At 38.8% G+C, this 22,560-nt stretch overlaps 1 protein-coding gene across 1 annotated transcript in view; it reads left to right on the forward strand.

The window, feature by feature from the left end:
- Positions 1 to 722, forward strand: part of LOC128861864 (uncharacterized) — a 53,424-nt gene extending 52,702 nt beyond the window's left edge. Inside the window, exon 4 of the mRNA XM_054100240.1 lies at positions 44 to 722. Coding sequence (XP_053956215.1) covers positions 44 to 64 — 21 coding nt within the window. The 3' untranslated portion in view covers positions 65 to 722. The remainder of the gene's footprint in view (positions 1 to 43) is intronic.
- The last annotated feature ends 21,838 nt before the right edge of the window (positions 723 to 22,560 follow it).

Below are 22,560 nucleotides of genomic sequence, written 5' to 3' on the forward strand. Positions count from 1 at the left end.
TTCTTTCATTTTTTCTATTGATGCTTTAATTTTCTCTTCGTAGGCACTTTACAACGGATGCTGAAGTGTGACACATGGTAAGGATATTTTGCCTTAAACGATGTTGCTTATTTGCACTCGCCATGGCATTGAGGCATCGTGGGAAACTTGGTGCAAACAAAAATTTTTAATATCGCCAAGCACTTTTATTTCTTCACCGAAATCTTTGAATAATTAAAAAATATGTCATTTCATTCAAGTGCCCGTGCCAAGAATAAACTCAAACCAAGAAGAAATCGTAAGATATTTGTGCTTCTTACAATGGGTATGTGAAAAAAATGTAATCTCCCTTTTGTTGTTGTGCTGAAGGGCGATTGTTCACTCACAATTCCCATTATTCCAACTTGATATGCACTCATTTGAATGGTAATGTATGTGGTACTATGTGTGTCGAGGCGTCGATCGCTCCACTATCCTGCAAGAGGATAGCGTTTTCATCAGGACAGCATCTAGGACATATGCGCATGCTCTACTGGGGTGACATCATTTGCATATGATGCTGCGATCGTCTTTTCACGTTCCAAATACCAAAGGGAAAATAAGAAGAAAAATCGGCATTACAACAACAATCATTTGTAAACAGTCGCATCTGTGCGAGCGCTGCACAGGACAATGATTGTTCCAATTAACCCTTTCGTTTGCCTATTTTGCATATTAAGTAGCATTTGGTGTTTTTCATTCCATTTCGGTAGCAAATGTAAAATGTAAAAAATTAAAATACCTCAAAATTTAATAGAAAAAATAATTTCGTCATTATTTCGGGTTTTAGCTGGATTTGAAGTAAAATTTAATGTGGACGTGTGTGTGTTATGATAAGGGTCATGGCCAAAGAAAGAAAGAGGGCCAGCTTCATTCCCATAAGAGTATATGCGGTAAATCGCAATCGGCGAAAAAATTACAAAAAAAATATGTTGTATATATGAAATGCGTAGAAATAATTCAAAACCGGTTTGTTGGTTTCTACGCATCTGGCTTATTGTAGATTTTGATGGAATGTGACAGTTGCGCCTTTTTCTAACGGAAGCTTTCTATGTATACAAGTACATATATTGAATTTGTGGAGAGAATAAAGAGGTGACGACATCCGTGAACCGCTATTCCGCTCTCAATGAATGTGGCAGAATTAGCTGATTTGCTGATGTAATAATTCAATATTAGTATTTTTTTTTGTATTGTTTTCATTTGTATTTTTTGTCCCAAGCGAATTTCTCCTACAATGCCGTTCTCTTTCTTCTGTGTACTTCGATATGAAGTGGACTGCAAAAATTATATATTTTCCGATGTGGTGATTAATTTTGTGCCACCTTGTGTTTAATTCAACAAGGCGGGTCATGCGGATACAATTTTGGTAAGCACCCTGGGTGTTAGGTGTAACAAAACTACTTGGAACTGAAACACGAGACAATTCGCCACAAGTTTGCTCTAACCAAGCCATGGCTTGCACCTAGTTTTAATCCTGCTTTTGAATGGGCGGAGCTTTATTACGACTAGGTTGTCTTTTCGGAAATGTTGCAGAAGTTCCAAAAACATGGAACAGAAGTCAGGTGGCATCATCGGTTATTGTTTCTTTCGGAATAAAGACGGAGCTAGCGTTACGGTGAATGGCGAGCGCTATGGAGCCATGCTGACTGAATTTTTGTTTCCAAAAATTATTCAGCTAAACATCGACGACATTTGGGTCCAACAAGACGGCGCTGTGTGGCAAGCGCATTATAATCGATTTACTGAAGTATTCAAGCCACCAGATTTATTGGAAAAAGTAGTCGAAAAATGGACTGATCGAATAAACGAAATGGAAATTCATTCCAACAATATTTCTGTTTTGTATTATGACTTTTAGTGCCAACTGGCGGGCACTGAGTAGAAAGAGAGTTCCCGCCAAGATAATCCACGTAATCAAAGCCCTCTACGAGAACTCCGAACTGGCAGTGCTTCGCAAAGGCGATATCAGCGATCCATTCACTACCATCGCAGGAGTAAGGCAAGGTTATCCCTTGTCGCCCTTTCTCTTCGGCATCGTCCTTGATGACGTCATGAGCCGACTGACCCTGCACAAAAAAGGCATCGTATGGAGTTTCACCAGACATCTTGAGGACCTGGACTTCGCTGATGCCATCTGTCTCCTCTCTCACAAACTCTCTGGCAGGCAAGCAAAGGCGGACAAACTAGTCGCGCTGGCACACACTGTCGGACTGGAGGGCAACATCGCCAAGACTAAGGCCATGAGAGTGAACCACAATAACGCAAGGCAGATATTGGTTGACGGATGCCTGGTGGAATTCATGGAAAGCTTCTGCTATCTGGGCTGCATCATCACGGCAGATGGTGGAGCAGATGAAGATGTCAACTGGCGCACTAAACTACGAAAATTCGGCTCATGCGTAAACTCCGTAATGTTGTACGGAAGCGAAACATGGCTGGCCTCTAACACCATCACACAGAGGCTACAATCCTTCATCAATAAATGCCTCCGCATCATCTGCAGAATATTCTGGCAAAACACCATCAGTAACGACGTAGATTAACGAACGAGGAACCCATCCTTAGGCAAATCAAACGCAGAAAGTGGCGATGGATAGGTCATACATTGAGAAAACCACTAGATAGCATCACGAGCAGATGTCGCGGTCGACCAAAAAACACTTGAGGAAGATCGATGTTGCGCGAGCTAGCAGATGCTAACATCGGAAGGTGCAAAAACAACAGTACAGAACCGTGTACGATGGAAGAGTCTTATCGAGGCCATATGCTCCCGAAAGGAGTGAACAAGGGGGAAAAAATTATGGCTTTAAGTTTACAAGCTGTTAAAAAACACCCGATACAAGTATATTTGATTGTTATGTTGCCGTGAGTTGTTGTACAGTAAATTCGATAATACCAGCTTATTTGCAATTTATTGTGAATTATCCTAATAATAAAGTAAAAGAACAAGTTTTAAAATACCGCTCGATTTTCATTCCCGAATACAACAGTACCAGTCCCTCCCCTCTCACTCTTAACTACGGGCAAGGTGTAAATACATTTCAACATTCATCCTCTTTTTATTTTGTTCGTTTCAGACTTTCTTGATTTCGTTGGCATTTTTTACTAAATAAAAATGCTTTAATTTGACTGCACTTAAAGTCTCTTTGACCAAAGGGATTTCACTGCATAATCGTAAAAGTTGCATAATTAAAAGAAGCCTATAGAAATTTTTTACGAGCAAAACTGGTAAACATACACACATAAACATACATATGCATCTGTATGTGCTCACTGATGGTACTTTTGTACTTCCATACGTATGAGTGGAAATACATAGAAAACAAAGTGAGGTGGTACATTTGATAAATACAAATGAAATAATAAAACACCGTTAATTAAAAGTTTTAAAATAAATCAAACAAATTCATTTCATTTATTCAATGATGATGGAAGTTCATATAAAACACTAAATGAGCCCATAGCTATTTATGCAACTGATCGGTGAGGATGGGGAGTTGTATGGAAAGTTTTCTTTGTAATTTGTAAATACCCTACATGGAAATCTGTAGGTTACTTATCACCAATTTTCTGCTGAAATGTAAACTGGCGCGATTATAAAAGCTGGTGGTATAGAGTTTTTAAGAAAAAGTTTAAGAAAAAATGTTGTTGTTCCTTTTGTTTGGAAAAATATAAAAGAGAAAAGTTTGACAACTGATTCTTGTTGGCAAGAAGAAGAGTACTTCAATAGATACACGAAAGCTCTTTTTCTTTTGTTGTAAACCTTGGCATTCCAAAGCACCTTTTCCCCGGATTGTATATTATAATGTTTAGTAGAAACTTCGTAAAATAAATGAGCGTCGACAAAGTCAAGGAAATCGCGCTAGAAAACCATTATTTAAGTTTGAGGGAGGTAGCTCGTGACTTCAGCGTATCTCACGTATCAATTCGCAACATTCTACACCATCGGTTGGACATGAAACGCGTGGCTGTTCGACTCGTTCCAAGAGAGGTAAATTTCTTGCAAAAAATTCATCGGAAGAAGGTGGTTGAAGACATGCTTTAGCAAGTGAATCCAATGTTTATAACAGGTGATTTTTTTTCTTTTTTTTTGGAATGCGGACCTTGGAGGTGGAATCTTCTAAAGGTACGTATGAACCGACTCATACGTATGACCGATTCACATGCGATATTCCCCGGCTCTTTTGAATTGAGTTTCGTAGTGCCTGCGGACTAAACCACCCCATCGCTTCGCTGTTCTGCTTTTTCCCCTCGGTATTACCAGTTAAGATATTCCTTCGAGGGGGCAGGATGTGTTTATTCACTCATTTGTCTGCGTTGGTTGTCATCATGTCTCAGCCTTCGCATAATTGTTGAGGCTACGTTACAACCATAGTTCAACGTTTCTTCAGATTCTAGCATATATTGTACTAGGCTAATCTAGAGCACTCCAACAGGGCATGCTCAGGCGTTTCATGTTTTTCTTGGCAGTATAGGCAAAATGGGGAGTCTGTGTGCTATGATACTAAGTAAATGCTGGGTAGGGATAACTATTGTTAGGGATTAAGATTTGAAAGTTATTCTTTAAGTAATAGCGAAGATTCAATAATATAGTGAAGAAATGTATTAATAAAAAATAAAATTAAAATTAAAATTCCATCACCAACGTTAATAGATGTACAGTTTGAGATGTAAATTAACATTTTTTTGTAAATTACTCCATAGCACAAATTCCGTTTTACCGTTATTTCAGATATTAATTAATAAACTAAAATATCTTTAAGTTTTTTGAATAGGAAAGTAAATAAGAAATTCCATTATTCTCTGATATTTTGAAAACAAAAGATTAAAAAAATGCTTGGATTATATTTAACTTGAGGTTACGAATCAAATGTATACAGAAATTAACAAAAAATTTTACAAGAAATAATGAAAGTAAATTTCATTAAAACAAAATGTTATTTAATTTAGTTTAGTATAATTTACAGTACTCATTGATAAAATGAAAAAACCTTTATTTTCTAAAAAAAAATCTTCGGTTTGCAGGTTACCGGATTTTGGTCGAAATTAATGGTTTTGTTTTGGAAAACTTACAACTTTTCATAAAAAAAATTGGCATTACGGATAACCACTTCAATTTATGGGAATCTAAACTTAAAAAATGTATTGAAAAACGCTACGAAAATGTTCTACATTTCAGCATTATTCAACCCAAAAGTTGTCATATTTCATTGTATTCTGTTCTTGGAAATAAAAAATAAAATAGATAAATAATTGGCGCTTACACTTCTGTTAGGATCTCCTTCTTCAATTTTGGTGAGCGTCTTGATGTTGTTCTACAAATGGAGCGATTTACAGTTTTAAACCGATTCCGAACGGAAATTATTTTTAAAAGGAGTTTTTTCATAGCCATTGCCTGCCTGGAGGCGACCGCTTTTTCTACCTTTTTTATTTTTTGATGTTTATGCACAGAGATTCGAATTGGTCCAAAATTCTGCCAAAAACCAACAGCTCAAAATATGGCATAATGTTGAATACGTCTCTTGATGTTTATTCTCTATTTAAGTTACAAAAGCGATAACTGCGAGGTAGCAGAAAAATGGCGCGAGTTCAGCAACTGCGGTAATACTCATAATCTTACTCTTATTTTCCATTGAATCTTCAGATACTTTGGCTTTCAGCCTCTCTCTTAATAAACGCATAAAACAATTTCTATATAGTCGCAAAATTCATATCAACAACGATTCTGAGGAATCTCAATCCAAACCTAGTTAATTTTTGTATGATAAGCTTATCACATTTACTCCAGCTGCTGGACTAAATTTCAAGCTAGTGTGGGAATTTTTTAATTTTTTTTTATTTAGACTTGCGAAAAAGGTTTCTAAAATACCCTTTCGTAAGAGAGCTAATGGATTAAAATATCCCCAAAAGGATTCCCTAGGGAAATTTTACTGTATTTACCCAAACAACTTATTTCGCACCGATTTCTAAAAACTCAAAAAATACGAAACAATCAGCCGAAAAATTTCAAATTTAATATGTCTTTAAAGAATAGCCTGAGAACATAAAAAGATCTGAAGATTTTACTATATGAATCTATGCATTTCATCCTGAGTTGGAATTATTACGCACTTCACAGATACTGTTGCACTGTGCAATTAAATACATCAAGATTTAACAATCCATTTCCCATTGGTACAAAGCATGTATTTCTTCGCGCCATATTTAATTAGATAGCATTGGTATCTACGCCCACTACGATAGTCCGACGTCAAAAAATTCTGGTCCTTTAGGCTATTCGTTGAACCTGATAAAGCTAGTGCAAGTGCCTATTATTGAAGGCAACAAGTGCGTGTGAAATACGCGTTAAAGAGAAAATGCCCATAATACGAGGAAAGTATGAAGCAATTTTTAACATAAAGTTTCTTCGTCTCCTTTGGTTTAGGTCTGGTAAACTTCAACCGACAACACTGGAAAGGAAGTCTTAACGAAGCCGGTACATATGGTATCCCGAAAATTGCCCCTTCCTACTGCTGATTTAGTACACATCGCCTGGCTGAGTAGCACTTCCGCACTTGCGAAGAGGCCAAAAATGAGGCAGATTCATGGACCATTTCAAAAGACGAGTATTTTGTTGTAGAATTTGTTTATCAATAGAAAGATGGGGAAAAGTTATGGAAGCAAATGAAAAATATTTTGAAGAGTAAATGTGTAGCCCATCTGCTGAGTTTATAAGAGCGCACTTTATATAAAAGTTTTTAGAAACCTATTGAGAATCGTAAATGCATGATAGAATAATAGAATGCATCCTAAATATCTGATGGTCTTTATTAGGAAGGGAGTTTGAGGATTCATTGGGTATGGGAGGCTAAGGTCGTGATATCGGGATACGAAAGACCTTCTAGGTAGCAATTCTTCTCTGTTCTGGTAACACCCCATTTCTTATTTCATCTTATCTCGCTTTACTATTGAATACCGCTTTGGTATTGAATATACCCAATATTTTAGAAGTACGTTTATTCTGAACTTATCGCCAAATTGAACTCAGTTCTAAATATTTACTGTAGTCTGAAAATCACTAAAACTATACTTATATTAAAAAAATTACAATTTCGGACTCTGCAAGGCTCAAGTTTGTTTCATGTTCGCAAAAATTCTTTACGAACTGTCACTCACTCATACTCAAAATCAACACAAACGCACTCATAATACATTACCGTAAATAGTAGCAATGACAGCGCGATTGTTGGCAAGTGTCCTCTTGAAAATAATACCGTCTACATCGTTAACGTGATTTTCATAAAACATTTTGTTACTTATTTATCTTAATTAAAATAAATTTACATTTTTATAATTTAGCAGCGTATTTGAAGTGAGGGTACGATGAGAAGCCGAATACGCAATTGGTAGAAGATGAACCCACAAATATATCATACATATATATTATATGTTACTTTGCGATTTACCACACTTCTCACTCCTCACCCCACAACCAACAGGGACGCTGTGGCCGCCATTATGCACGAGCGCTGTTTTATGCACTGGCGCTAGCGGGCATTATAGCCTTACCAGAATGATTCCGTTGAGTTAGTTGCGGCACCGCATTTCACAGGCAGTCAAATTGATTGCCTATATTGGTATTGGTTTATTTGTATATTTGTCGCTACATTACCGTACGGCAAATCCGGCCCAACAACAATGTATGTGAGTTCTGTATGACATGCCAATCGAACGCGCTGCTCCAAAGGACGCAACGGACTCATTCTGACGAGGATATTAGACATGCTTCAACGAAAGGACATCTCTGGACGACAACGTTGATGGAATGAGAGCGTCACTAGCGGACATTGCCATTCACTCCACGCCTGCTAAAGCACCAATCTTATTTCCAACAATCAGACTTCGTCAGCGCCAATGGCATAGGAATGTGAAGACAAACGCGAAGAAAAAGAATATATTCGCAATAAAAATTAGGAAGGAATGTGTGTGTATAAAATATTGTACATATATATATGTATATGTATGTATGTAAATATTGCCCATTCAGTGGAAGCAAAAAAGTATGTCCCTTCTACTAAGTAACAGATCTCATTAGTAATGCGGGCCGGAGAAGAGTGCTTATAAGGAAATTTTATTCTTTTTGTGTCGCCTTATAAGTGGACTTGTATAAAAGTCACGAAAAAAGAATGCGGCAGAGAGTAGGAAACACAACTAGTCACAAACATATTGCACTTTAAGCGAAAAAGTAAAAATCAAATAAATAAATGAAAGCGAGGCATGGAGAGTGTGAAGGGCATTAAGAACATAAAATTAAAAGCTGATGAGAGTAAATGAAGGAAAATGAAAAGGAAAATGATTTGTAAAATAAAAATGGAAGAAAGCAAAAAAAAAAAAAAAACAAAAAAAAAACAAGAAAAGCTTGACACTCAACCATTCCACATTGGGGTGAATTGTGCGGATGTTAAATGAAAAGTAGTACGAAAAGAAAGGCAAATGTGTAGAAGATATTTAAATGAAATACACTGGGGTCAAAGGCACTGCAAGAAAATTCGACGAAATTGAAGTATTGTGTAGTTCATAAAAATGCATACATAAGTAAAAAAGGAGATTTTGGCTTTTGCTAAATAGCATAAGTAAGGGTTGCTTTATCGAGGGATTAGTGCTCAATAATTCCTTTTTTCTAAGTACATGTATTATAATATAAGTATATTCATATTTTTATTTTGACAAAGCGGCGAAAATACGAAGCTGCATATTCGGTCACATATAGCTTAGATAGTTAAAGTTTATTTGACTAAAGTGAAAAATGATTTGATATGAAATGAAGTGATGATATCACCTGCCATATGCTCGGCCAAGGCATTCCATTCGACTTTGGTATTTTCTGTGCGATGATGCTTGCTTGACTGAAGAGGTCAAATATCAGTCGATCCTTGGGTAGCCCTAAAAGAAGCGGAGTTTTTTCGTTCGACGCAAAATTTATATGCTACCAGAAAGTTTAGAAAAAGTAGTGTCCGACGATATCTCTATAAATAAGGGCGTAATCATGTGCACTTAATAACGCTTAAAATTTTGGAATCAAACCGCTTCTTTATCTTTGCACCCAATACATAATACTGATGCCTATAGAATAGGTGCTCATGGCCATCTATGCTGGCAACTGCAATCTATGAGTCTGCCTAGTGAAATAGATTTCCCACTATATCTCGAGAATGGTGACATTCCGAACTTAGCTGAATTTAGATCAATACTTTTTAGTGTTTAAGAAGTCTAATAGTAGCGCAACACATTGCAAATCTGTTTCCGAGGAAATCATTCAAAAAGTGCACGGCATGATTCTCGCTGATCGAGGCTATAGGTGTGTCGACCGGAACGGCTATTTATATTTTGCATATTGAGTTGGCGCTGAAAAAATGGTCGGCCCTATGGGTGCCACGATTGCTCACAAGCGGATGCGGCTATTAACTTCGAAGCAGTGTTAGAAGCAATTTAAGCGAGATCCGAAGGAATTTTTCCGTCGAGTTGTCTCTGTTGATGAAACCTAGGTTCATGATTACACAACAGAAACTAAGTAACAATCAAAACAATGGATTTCTCCCTGTGAATCTTCTCCAAAGAAGGCGAAGACAGTCCCATAGGCTGGAAAGATCAAAGCGATGATTTTTTGGGATGCGAAGGGCGTCATCCTCACCGATTTTTTAGAAAAAGAAGTGAGTTAGTGGACCGCTTTAACAAAAAATTGAAGGAGATACGGCCGCATTTGTCGAAAAAGAAGGTGCTGTTTCATTTCGATAACGCACCAGCACATTCATCCGGAGTTGTTGCCGCCAAACTGCATCAATTGCGTTACGAATTGCTGCCGTACTCCCCCCCTATTCACCCGATCCGGCTCTCTGCGACTTTTTCTTGTTCCCTAACATAAAGAAATGGGTCACGGGAAAAAATAAATCCTATTTTTTGTACGAGTAGAGGTGTTAAAAAATGGCCGGAGCGTTGGGTTTTAGAAGTGTATATTTCTAAAAAGGGACTATTATGAAAAAAAGGCCACTTATTATCTAAACTAGTGAGGAAAGTTGTCTCTATGCATCTTTAGCCGCATCCAATATTTAAAGATCGTGAGCTTAACCTGCGGCGCAGTGGTTTATACGTTATTTAGTATAAATGTAAGAGCTTAAACATTCGCCGGGTATTACTCAACGTAACTGAATAAATGCTTACCGCACATCTAATCGTAAAACTTTCTTTCAGTGTGTCTTCAAAAACCAATACAAAATCATAAACAAATATATACAAGCGCAAGTCATGGCTTGTCAAGCAACAGAAAGAACCTGTGGAAATAAATTTCATCGCAAACAAGACTAAAATTATAAAAAATTGCCCTGTGCAACAAATTCAAAAAACTGGTGTGCCCAGTCAAGCCAACCAAAGCAAAAGCAAATCGCGGCAACGAGCGTTCATTTGAGCTGTGGGAGGTGGCAAAAGACGGACAAAGTAATGGCATTGCGGCCGTGGTGCGGTCGGTCGGCAGTATTGACAGCGCCTTCACTGGCCTCACGTAGCCATAATATGTACTTATTCCGAAATGGGACGGCAGCAGCCGCTGCAAACATTGTCGTTCCGTAGAGTGTGTGTCTATGAGTCCTAGGCAGCAGCAGCGTTAGCAACATGAGTGCACAAGGGTGCGTTTTCAAATCGCAACGGGATTTTTACATTATATGCTGAGCTGTGCATTGTGTGCATAGTATATGTATGTATGTATGTGGGGGTATACACCTACTTATACACATACACATGCTAATATATGTGTTCAGCTGTAGTGCATAAGTACTATGCGGCAGCCACCAACGCTGGGTGGTGAGGTTGTGAGGTGGTGAAGTGGTGTTGGTGATAATGGTGGCTCTAGGATGTCAGTGCGCCAGCGGCGTCAATGGACCAAAATAATGAGTGTGGGATGGCGTTAGTGAAAGCGGTGGCGCGTGTTTCGTTCGCTTGTTTTGTGGGTTGCAGTTTGAAATGCGAATAAGTTTTTAAGTGGTCGCTCGTGCAATGGTTGAAGCACGCGCGAGTAGGGCTGAGGCTACTGAGTTGGCCGCTCGCGCACTGGCTGTCTTCCTGCCTGCCTGGCTGTCTAGTTGGGATGGCTGATCGGTCTCAGGCAGCAACACTGGTTCATTCGTCAGGTCTTGATGGCAGCTTGGCGCTGGGGTGATACTGATTGGGCAGTGGGTAAGTAGTTGGTTAGGTGAAGGAGAGGTTGAGTGGGGTGGGTGTGGTAGGGCTGCTGCAGGATTTTTATGCTGTATTTCAGGCTCTTGTTACTAGCTGCCATTATGATTTTTAAAAGCCATTTCAGCGTGAGTTTTTTGCTTTCCTCTTTCTTGTTTTTATTTTCCGCTCTTTGTCGTTGTTTTTTTTTTTTATTTTTTGTTTGCATCTCATTGAAAACTGTGAATTTTTATAATAAGCACTTTTTGTGTACTGCTGCTGCTGCAGATTATTGTCGATGATTGTGATTGCGTTTTATGTACTTTTCCTACGATTTTTTTATTCTGTTTTGCCATTTTGAATTGCTTTGTTGTAATGGCTGAATACTAGCCAGAATATGAATGGAGGCGGAATTTGTTGCCGTAGCAAGAAACGCGTATTAAAATTAAAACAAAAAATATCATTCCGAAGTCGCACCGTTTGCTTTAGGGATAAAATACCAACCAATTCAATTAATTTCAATTCTTTATTTTATGTAGTGAATCTGATTATATTTTCATTTTAATAATTTCTATCACTCAATCAAAAAAGTTTTAAAAATTTACATTAATCTTGACCTGTTATGAGAAGTTGCTTATGATTCCATTATGAAGATATACGCATCCTGTGCGATAATCAGATTAAAAGCTTAGTGATGAATCATAAATCGTCAGACTAAGTTAAATTTTCTGAATAAAACTGATCGAAGGAACTTTGTCACTTTGGGAGCACGCATCACATTCAAGGCAAGATCCTACCACGGTCACTTCTACTTCGAAGCTCTAGAGACAGTAAGTATGTTCTGGTGAATTACATATGTTTGTATAAATATGTTTTCCTGATGCTTATACATTACAGCACATTCCAAGGAAATCTGCCCTAAGAATACAAGAAAAATTCCCACTCAAGATCGTATAAAATTTACAGGCGACAAAATAAATTATGCCTGACCATACCTTGACGGAATCCCAACTATATTTCGCAGCTATTTATGACGCGTTAGCGAGTGGTGAATAGATGAAGCAACTGGCATACATAATCATACATTGGAAAAGAGCTGTTAAAAATTACTTTGTTTGGAAGCAGTTAAAGAGTAAGACCGCGTTCGTACCGGGACATATTTGTTGCTTTAATTTGTTACTTGTGGTGCTCGTGGGAACGATCGTGTGCGCCACAGGACTTAATCGCTCATGCACAATTTTTTATAAGAGCGTATAATTGTTGGCGGCCGCCGTAGCCGAATGGGTTGGAGCGTGACTACCATTCGGAGTTCACAGAGAGAACGTCGGTTCGAATCTCGGTGAAAACACCAAAATTAAGAAAATCATTTTTCTAGTAGCGGTCGCCCCTCGGCAGGCAATGACAAACCTCCGAGTGTATTTTTGCCATGAAAAAGCTCCTCATAAAAATATCTGGCGTTCGGAGTCGGCTTAGAACTGTAGGTCCCTCCAAACACCCAAAAAGGGTGTACTTATATATAAGTTAGCGCATTGCACACTTGCAAAGCTAAAACAGAGGTTTGATGATTCCCTTGAATCACTCCCACGTTACTGGCTGTTTGTAATTAGATCGCACAGCTTACTCCCACGCCTGCTTGGCTTTTGGATTTTGTAAATAAACCTCACAGCGGTCAAACTGATCGTCAATTAACGTACGTGACTTTGGGCAGCTTGAGGAATGCAGCTGAGAATACATTCGTACCAACATACAAACAAAGCTGCTGCCGCATCTATACCAATACAAACTCATCGTTGAATAGCTACACCGCAAGTAGGGATTTAGGGTAGATTGTAAGAACATAATTTTTAGTTGAGATTTGATATTAATAAAGAACAGTCGAAAATAGAAAAGTTATATATATATAATTGTTGGCGTATGCCGATGACATTATCGGCCGTAAAAACCACGCTGTTAGTTCTGCCTTTTCCAAACTGGATAAAGGAACAAAGCGAATGGATCTGGTGGTGAACGAGGTCAAAACGAAGTACCTCCTGCCATCAAACAAAAAGTCGGCGCACTCGCGTATCGGCATCCACGTCATTGTTGACAGCTATTATTTCGAGGTTGTAAAAAACTTCGTATATTTAGGAACCAGTATTAACACCTATAACAATGTCAGTCTTGAAACCCAACGTAGAATCTCTCTTGCCAACAAGTGCTACTTTGGACTAAGTAGGCAGCTGAGCAGTAAAGTCCTCTCTCGAACACTCTACAAGGCTCTCATCATGCCCATCCTAACGTATGGCGCAGAAGCGTGGACGATGATAAGATCCGATGAAGCAATGCTTGGAGCGTTTGAGAGAAAGATTTTTGGTCATTTTTACGTTGCGACGGCGAATATCGCAGGCGACGATATAGAAATAGCGCAGCGAATAAAGATGCAGTGGGTCTGAATGGATACAAACGCTCCGGCCTTGAAAGTATTCGATGCGGTACCAGCTGGTGGTAGCAGAGGAAGGGGAAGACCTCCTGTGCGTTGGAAAGATCAGGTGGGGAAGGACTTGGCTTCACTTGGTGTGTCCAGCTGGCGCCGGTTAGCACGCATAAGCGGTTATCGCACGAATTAAGAAGAAGATGTTCGTACTCTGACAACACCAGATGTGTTCTTGTTCTGCTCAATATTGTTGATGATTGTAGACTAAAAACTAACAGTTGCAAGGTATGTTCACGACGGGAATGGCAACAAAAGTTTTCCTGTATGAACGCGACCTTACTCATAGATACTAATATTAGAGAAGAGAGTTAGCAGCATTGAAAATAGTGAGTAATACCAGTTTTGCGAGGCATAACCACACTCGCTAGCAGCGAATCTTTCTCAAATGCTTTTACATGCAATTTTTTCGTAACGCAACAATTTTGATCCGGATAAGGGTCGAACGGGGATACAATAAATAGTTGTTCTAATTAAAATGGAATTACATTACCTAGATTAGGTTACACTTGGCTGATCCTGTAGATGGCACATAGATCACAAATTGATTCCTAGTGATACCAAGTGTTTGTATGGGAAGTTTAAGAACTTTATATTTTGTCTTTAATACACAGTTTAGATAATTTTAGTAGGTTGCCAATTATTTGATCTGCCAGGCTTTCTAAGGTTGAAAATGATGCAGAATCTAAGCCCTTTACTCGTGTTTTGCTAAGTGCAGGGCAGTGGCAGAACAGGTGTTCCAGAGTTCCTCTCGCGTAACATATTGTGCAGATATCGTTCTGTACTAGCTTCAGTTTGACCGCATACAATTGAGTGAGACAGCATCCAGTCAACATCCCCATTACAAGTTCACAGTCTTTTAAGGGAAGGAGATAAAATATAGTTTTCAGACTTGCGTAGCAAGTTGAGGTGTACTTCTATTAGCTCTCCGATGCATTACCAAAGAACCCTATTCTGTTACCACTGTGCAACAGTTCAATAGGTAGCCGACACACTGCTAGCCCTAAAACTTTTGAAAGATCCATATTATCTCTTGCGCATCATCAGAAGCTACTCCAGCAACCGTACGTTTTACAGTACGATACTAATAATGGGCCAAAAAGTTACTGGTGGGGTCCCTCGGGGATCGGTCGTTGGGCCAATACTTTGGAACGTTATGTACGACAGGGTCTTAAAATTGAAACTTCCCGATAAGGTAGAGATCGTAGGATATGCTGATGGTAGCTGTAGCGGCTAGATCAGTTGGAAGCAAAATGTAACGGTACAGCAGAGAGAGTACAGCAATGGCTCGGTAATGCGGGCTTGGAGCTGGCAGCCGAGAAAACAGAGGCCGTGCTTATAAGCGTGCGGAAGCAAAAAAGGATTATGAGGATTCCGGTTGGCGGACATGAAGTATTTTCATAGGAGGCGATTAAGTATCTCGGAGTCATGCTCGACACGAGGCTAAACTTCAGGCATCATTTGGCAGCAGTTAATTATAAAGCAGCGGCTGTCAATGGCGCACTCGTAAGAATTCTGGCTAACATAGGTGGCCCGCAAGGAGAGAGGAGACGACTCATATCGACTGTGATGAACTCTATCGTATTATATGCAGCGCCGATATGGGCTGAGGCTAAACATAGCCATATGTTTGAGCTAGTTCGCACCCACAGACGCAGCGCACTACTTACTGCATGCGCTTATAACGGGTGATTTTTTAGCTAGTTGGTTTAAACAGCTGACGCACGTTTCGTGTTTTGTTTTAAGTGTCAAACATGTTCAGTTTGATCTATAATTTAACCATGAATCGTCTTGCAAACGAACAACGCTTGCAAATCATTGAATTTTATTATAAAAATACGTGCGCTGTTAAGAAAGTTTATCGTGCACTTCTTCCATTTTATGGTCAGTTTAATCGACCCACTGAAGCGGCTATTCGAGCTATTGTGACTAAATTTAGAACCAAACTTACATTATTGGACATCAAACCACCAACACGCTTACGTAGAGTGCAAACTGAAGAAAATATCGCAGCTGTATCGGCCAGTGTTAATGATGACCATCAATTATCGATTCGTCGCCGTTCGCAGCAATTGGGCCTCTGTTACTCAACAAGGTGGAAAATTTTGCGAAAGGATTTAGGTGCGAAGCCTTTCAAAATACAGCTGGTGTAAGAATTGAAGCCGAACGATCTACCGCAATGCAGAATTTTTGGTGAATGCGCTCTTGGAAAGTTGGCCGAAGTTCCACTTTTTTATCGAAAAAATGTGTTCAGCGACGAAGCTCATTTTGGGATCAATGGGTACGTAAATAAGCAGAATTGTCGATTTTGGAGTAAAGACCAGCCAGAAGAATTGCAAGAGCTACCAATGTATCCAGAAAAGGTCACAGTTTGGTGCGGTTTATGGGCTGGAGGTATCATTGGACCGTACTTCTTCAAAGATGCTGCGAATCGTGACGTAACTGTGAATGGTGAGCGCTACCGTGAAATGATATCCAACTTTTTTTTGCCCAAAATGCAAGAACTTGACTTGCATGACATGTGGATTCAACAAGCCGATGCCACATGCCACACAGCACGCGTAACAATGGACTTGTTGAGAGGCGAGTTCGGTGAACATTTTATTTCACGTTCGGGACCTGTCAATTGGCCACCCAGATCGTGCGATATAATGCCTTTAGATTATTTTTTGTGGGACTATGATAAAGCTCATGTCTATTCAGACAAGCCTGCTTCAATTAGCGCATTGGAAGACAACATTAAAGCATTTATAAGTGAGATACTGGCCGAAACATTGGAAAGAGTATGCCAAAATTGGACTAAGCGGATGGACCATTTGAAGCGCAGTCGCGTTCAACATTTGCATGAAATAATCTTCAAACATTAAATTATATGGACTGTACTATCGATTTAAATAAAAATTTCATGCATTTTTCTGAATTTTACGTGTGTTTTTTTGAAAAACTTTCCTATAGCTCTTAAAAATTCACCCTTTAGAACGGTATCAGATGACACAATAAGCGTTGTTGCTAGAAAGGCACCAGTGGATATTCATGGGATGGAGTTGTATCGCCTCTATGGAGTACATGGAGGGAAACGGACGGTAGCAGAAAAGGCGGTAGGAAGAACGCGATCGATGGTCGAATGGCAAAGAAGATGGGATGAGTCAACCAAAGGCCGGTGAACTTACAAACTCAAACCAAACCTTGAAGAGTGGATGAATAGGAAGCATGGCGATATTGACTACTACCTAACTCAGTTACCCACCGGCCACGGCTGCTTCCTTGAATATCTACACCGTTTCCAGCTGGCCAACAGCCTTCTTGCCCGAGTTGTTGGAATTCAGTCGAGAGCGCAGAACATGTGACCTTTCACTGCCGACGTTTCAGTGAAGAACGAGCAATGCCGGCGAAGGCATTCGATCACCCGCCATCCCACGCAAGATTTGTCCAGGATATGTGCTTGACCATAACTAAATAGGACGCCGCAAAAACGTTCGCGGCTAGTCCCGATTTACACGAGGAGACATCTGGAAAGGAGACACTGGAAATTCTCTTTTGATGTTTCATTCGCGTACACACGGGCAAAAATGTTTCCGCGACATTTTGACATTTAATACTTTAGCATCGTCTGGTTCGGATGTATTCTAGCACGCGCTTACATGTAAAGCAGAGAGCGTTCGACAACAGTTTCTTAAATATATGAATGAAAAATGCAAACAGGTTAAATAATAAATAATTTGTTGTTTTTTTTATTGAAATATATTTATAAATTCTTAAACTTGAATAAAAAAAATTTAATTAAAAATGCTTCATATGTAAATAATTAACTTAAAATTAACTTGAGTATCTAGAAATGCAGGGAAAAATTAGAAATCAACATAAACATGTCCCATAACTATTTTAAATTATACCTACATTACTAGCAAAAATAATCGTGCATTTCCCAAGCAACGTTCGTATGTTTGTCATCGTTGTTATCTTCCGTTTGATTGAAAACCAACTCATAACTTAGAACTTTCTTCCACAAAAGAAGAAAACGAATGAAGCAACTGTCAAAAATTGCTTTAAGATTGGAAATACGAATAGAAGAGCAAAGCGTGTCGCCGAGTACGGGAGACAAAATCCCTTCTTTCTTCCCCGACCGTCCTTCGCCCTTGAACAAAATGTTTCCCTTCCAGATGTCTCCTCGTGTAAATCGGGTCCTACAGTGACTGGGAAATGAAAGCCCAGAAACGACAGCAGCAGTTACAACTGCAGCAACAACAGCGGCAGCAGCAGTAGAAGCAGAAAGATAGATTAAGTATTCAATTCTATTAAAATATTAAATTAATTATGTTGCAAGGCCAGCTCGATAATTTCTTATGTAGTGTAATGTACTTAATCCAGCTAAGTCATAGTTCGACCGTTTTGGGAGAAAAGGAAGAAAAAAAAGAAAAATACAAAATACAAAACAACTTTATAAATATAAAGTCTATTTGTTTATTAGAAAGTTTTTTTGTACCTTTGGTAGCAGGTGGACAGTGGAGATAAACTGTTTTAGATAAACCGAGGACAGACACAGACGCTTGAGTCAAACACTCACAACAGTACCAAACTGAAGACAAGACAATAGTTTGTGAGCATCGGACTATTGCATATTCTCCGATGTGTCATTCCCCCCACAACGGCTTTCGACAGTGGGAGGAATGAACACTATCGATGGCGTAAAATCTCCATACGCCCACAGGAGCGGAACCTGGACGCAGGAATCTGTTGTGTCAATAGACATAAACGCGGCTCCACCATGAAGAAATGCTAACGCGGTTCCAGGGTGGAAATCAGGCGAGGAGGAGGAATGTTATAGTGCTAGTGGGAGCATGGCCCACATACCATTGGTGTGACCATGCACCTTTGATGATGTTTCAGATATTTCGATTTACACCTCATGGCTAAAGCAAAAAAAAAAAAATAGGTTGCCGATGTAGTTTTGTATCGATGGATGTGTGACAATTAAACTTAGAACCTCAATCAGTGCCTCGTTCGAAACATTGTTGAAAGTTGCAGTTATATCATGAGGGCTCCAATCGCGTATTCACTTTAATGCGCCCTTTCTACAGTATCACTTTATGTAGAGCTGTTTCAGTGGCCTTGACTTTCGTCAATTTGTTAGGTATCTTCAAACCTTCATATTTTAGGAGAAACGACAGTAGAAATTATCCTGGAAGAAAATTAATGTGCAAATGAAATTATTGATAAACATTTGAGTAGCAATGCTGTAACCCAGTTTTTCATTTTATCATTAATTTAATATTTTAAAGAACTTCCAAGTTAAGGACTAAATTTTCAATAAACAGTGGATGTATCCAGCTAAAAAAATATATTTACTTTTCAATTTCGTCCTTCTTGCTGTTTTACAAAAAAGTATACGCAACGGATACTCTAAAAAATCTATATTAAAAATCTACTATCCGATTGATGCTGATTATTTCTTCCTGCATACATTAAAGAATTTTTTTGTGATCTTTTAGTTCCAGTCCCGAGTTTTCTGATGCCCGTCACATAGTTTTTGTAGAGAAGCACTACACTTCTATCTCGAAACCGATTAACTCTAATTTGGTAACGTAGTTACCGGCATGGTAATTATAAATATTGTGTTTTTAATTAAAAGTTTAATTTAATTAAAGTCTAATTCCTACTCAAATTCTTTCTTCTACCATCATCAAGGTGATCAAGTTCCAGAGCAGCCATAGTTGGGCACTTCATACCTATACGGAGAAACTCCTTTTCTTTCTGTGGAAACCTTCGAACTTAGCGGCTGCTAAGCTCGTCGAACAGGCGTCGCATAGTCAGGTAAGAAGCGTTTCTCTTGCCAGTAATAACCTCTAAGCCATTTCAATTCTTACTTTACTCTCCATTTGGAGGTGATCGAAAACTATATTGCCTGCATTTGAAAGTCTTTAACATAATTTAATTTTCTCTAAGTTACTTCTTCATTCATACGTGTGTATGTGTGTAGGCATGTATATTTATAGCCTTATTTAATGTAAATTAGTTATTTTACGAGCGAAGTGTTTTATTAAAAAAATAGTTTTCCTTTCTCCACAACATAATTACGAGCACCTTTGATTCCGCTTCATTCGTCTTATGCATCTAGCAACTGAGCAATGGATGTCCTTTCTCACCCTGCCCCAATCTTCTTTCAATCCTATTTAGTTGGCGTTCGCACCGTTCATGCGCATGCATACTTTGCGCCTTCATCTTGTGGCCTGCTGGCCATTTTCATCTCAGAAATGTTTTCTTATAATAAATGAAGGAAAAATAATTTCTCTTGTTATCCTGCCTCTGGCACAAATTGAGCAGAAAATGCCTAATAAAGCCTGACGGCTGAAGTATGGGCACATCGCTGGCAAGCTCACCACTCATTTCATGATAGTCGTGGTTAATGACGGCAAGAGCGAAGGCAGGACGAGGGCGAGGGCTTTGGTGATGTTAGAAACGAGGATGGTGGCCATGCTGATGACGCTAGACGTCCCAACTGTGGCGAATTCGCATCAGAATAGGTAATTTTCGTTTCAATTTAACATTTTTTGCTCATTTACTTTTTAATTTGAAAATTGAACTTTTTCACGGAAATTTTTTAGCAGCTTTTCATGTTCATTTTCCATTTCCCATTTAGCATAGTCCTCTACGCTTTCAACGTCCTCAACGTCGCTGACTTTTTCTTGGCATCCGGTCGTGCCAGTGGCATTAAACTTTCGCTATTGTATGCATTTCTAATGGTTCGGTTCGCTGTTAGTTCGATTTGGTTGGCTGGTCAGGCGAACAAGTGCTGGCCGTTGTGAGCGTGCATGGGCATGGACGCAACTACTCGTGGCCACCTGACAAGTTGACAGGTGGTGGAAGTCACCAAAGATATGAACAAAAGAATTAAATTTGAAGCAGAATGTATTCAGATTTCCATTTTCAATTACCACACTTAGTTTTTCTGGACGAGCAACACTCATACATATCCAGGTGTATACGTGTGTGTCGGTACGTATGCGCATACCAAATTTTCTTCGCCTGTGAAATGAGGGTCTAAGAAAAGTAATAATAAATAAAACACTAATTTTGACAATTTCCATTTAATGAGCTCATTAGCGACGATTATACGAAGCGCTGATAGTAAATTTTCAAAATAATATACAATTTTCACTTTGATAGTTCATAAGAGGCTAGAAAGCATTTTCCTTTTATCAAATAGGGATATCGTCCTCTCTTTTGCATGATAGTTGGGTATACAAAAAGTTCCCACTGAAGCTTAAACACTGAATAATAAATACCTCCTATCATTTATAGACTCTATCGGAAATATTAGTTATTTAGAAGAGCCCAGTGAGCCAGGGAGTTCATTTAAAAATCATTAAATGTATACCAAGAGGAACTTGGCGTTTGTTGTTGTTGTAGCAGCCGAAGCTCTGCTCCACTAGGTGGAGCGATTGAGCTTATCAGACGGAAAGCCAATGAAACTGCGGTTTCAAGGGCGTCTTAGCAAGATGGGGGCAGAAGAATTGGTTTGAGTTGGAATGCAGAGTGGTGATTAGTACAGTGTGCGGGCTGTTTAAAAATTGGACTGTCGAAATATATTCTGGATAAGTATGAGATCCAGAAAGTAGTTGTTCCAGGATTGCAAGAGTCTCACACGAAAATTCGAGAATCTACTGTTATATGGAAGATGGATTTTAACTGGTGTATGGTAAAATATGTCAAACTTCCCTGACAGTACATGAAGTGCTCAATACCAGAAATATAAATAGGAACTCCCGTACGTGGTTCTTTCAAGAGTGAAGTGTCTAAAAAAGCCATGGCAAAAAAAAGTTGTTTAATACCAAACTTTATTATCCTAACGTTCATAACAGAAAGCTTGTTAAATTTCAAATAAGCAGTTTTAAATTTAAGTGGAAGTTTGCTATTTTTTTAAGAAACCGTTCGACAAATGAGCAAATAAAAAATAAGAAATACAAAAAGATTAACACGAAAAATATTATTAATATTAAAAAAATAGTCACGTATGCAGTGATGCTCTTTACTGTACTTTAAAAGTATTCCCTTGCAAAAGAAAACTGCTGTTATAATAAAGTAAGCCTATTGGTCAACCGTGATTCAGCGGTTCCCCCACAAGGGCCAGAGCCAATCGGGATCAGTTCCGTAGGAATCATGAATTGAATTAGCGATTATGTATGCAATTCATATAAAGAGCGATGGTCCGATCTAGAACGCTGCAGAACTGCAAAGTGTTTTGTGACAAGTCCGAACAGAAAACCGTTAAACTTTCTACTAAAACTTGGAAGGAAAGACGTTCGGTTGATGGTCGGCATCATTACAGGACACAACCCATGGGGTCAGCATATGACCACTATTGGAATCATTGAGGACCCAGTGTGCTTGTCTTGCTTGGATGAGGCGGATAACACTGAGAACTTTCTCTGTGACTGTCGTGCCTTTGCTAGAGCAAGGTTACGAGTTTTAGCTTCCGATGTCGTGAGAATGCGTAATATTCGTTCTCTAAAACTGAAGGATAATTACAAACTATCTTTATCTCTGTCTCTATTCTTTCCTATCTCTTTCTCTGATACTTTTCTCCTTTCCCCCTTGACTATCTACCCTCTTTCCAGAGCTCTAAATACAACGGGCTTGAGTGTTTTAGGAGCCATCAAATCTCTTGGTGCTCCTTGGCACGACCAATTCAAATTTCAATTTCAATGCCTTAGCATTCCTATGTTGAGGGTTTTGTGAGAGCAATATTTTTAATGCACATTTAATAGTAATCTTACTCAAAAATAGTTCTGAAATAAAGCTGTATAAAACATATCTTATATGTTACTCATCTTATGATATTTAACTTAAATTTAAGAAAATTCTAAATACATAGTTTGTTTTTTGAC

This window comes from Anastrepha ludens, chromosome 4, assembly GCF_028408465.1.
Source record: "Anastrepha ludens isolate Willacy chromosome 4, idAnaLude1.1, whole genome shotgun sequence".
NCBI lineage: Eukaryota > Metazoa > Arthropoda > Insecta > Diptera > Tephritidae > Anastrepha > Anastrepha ludens.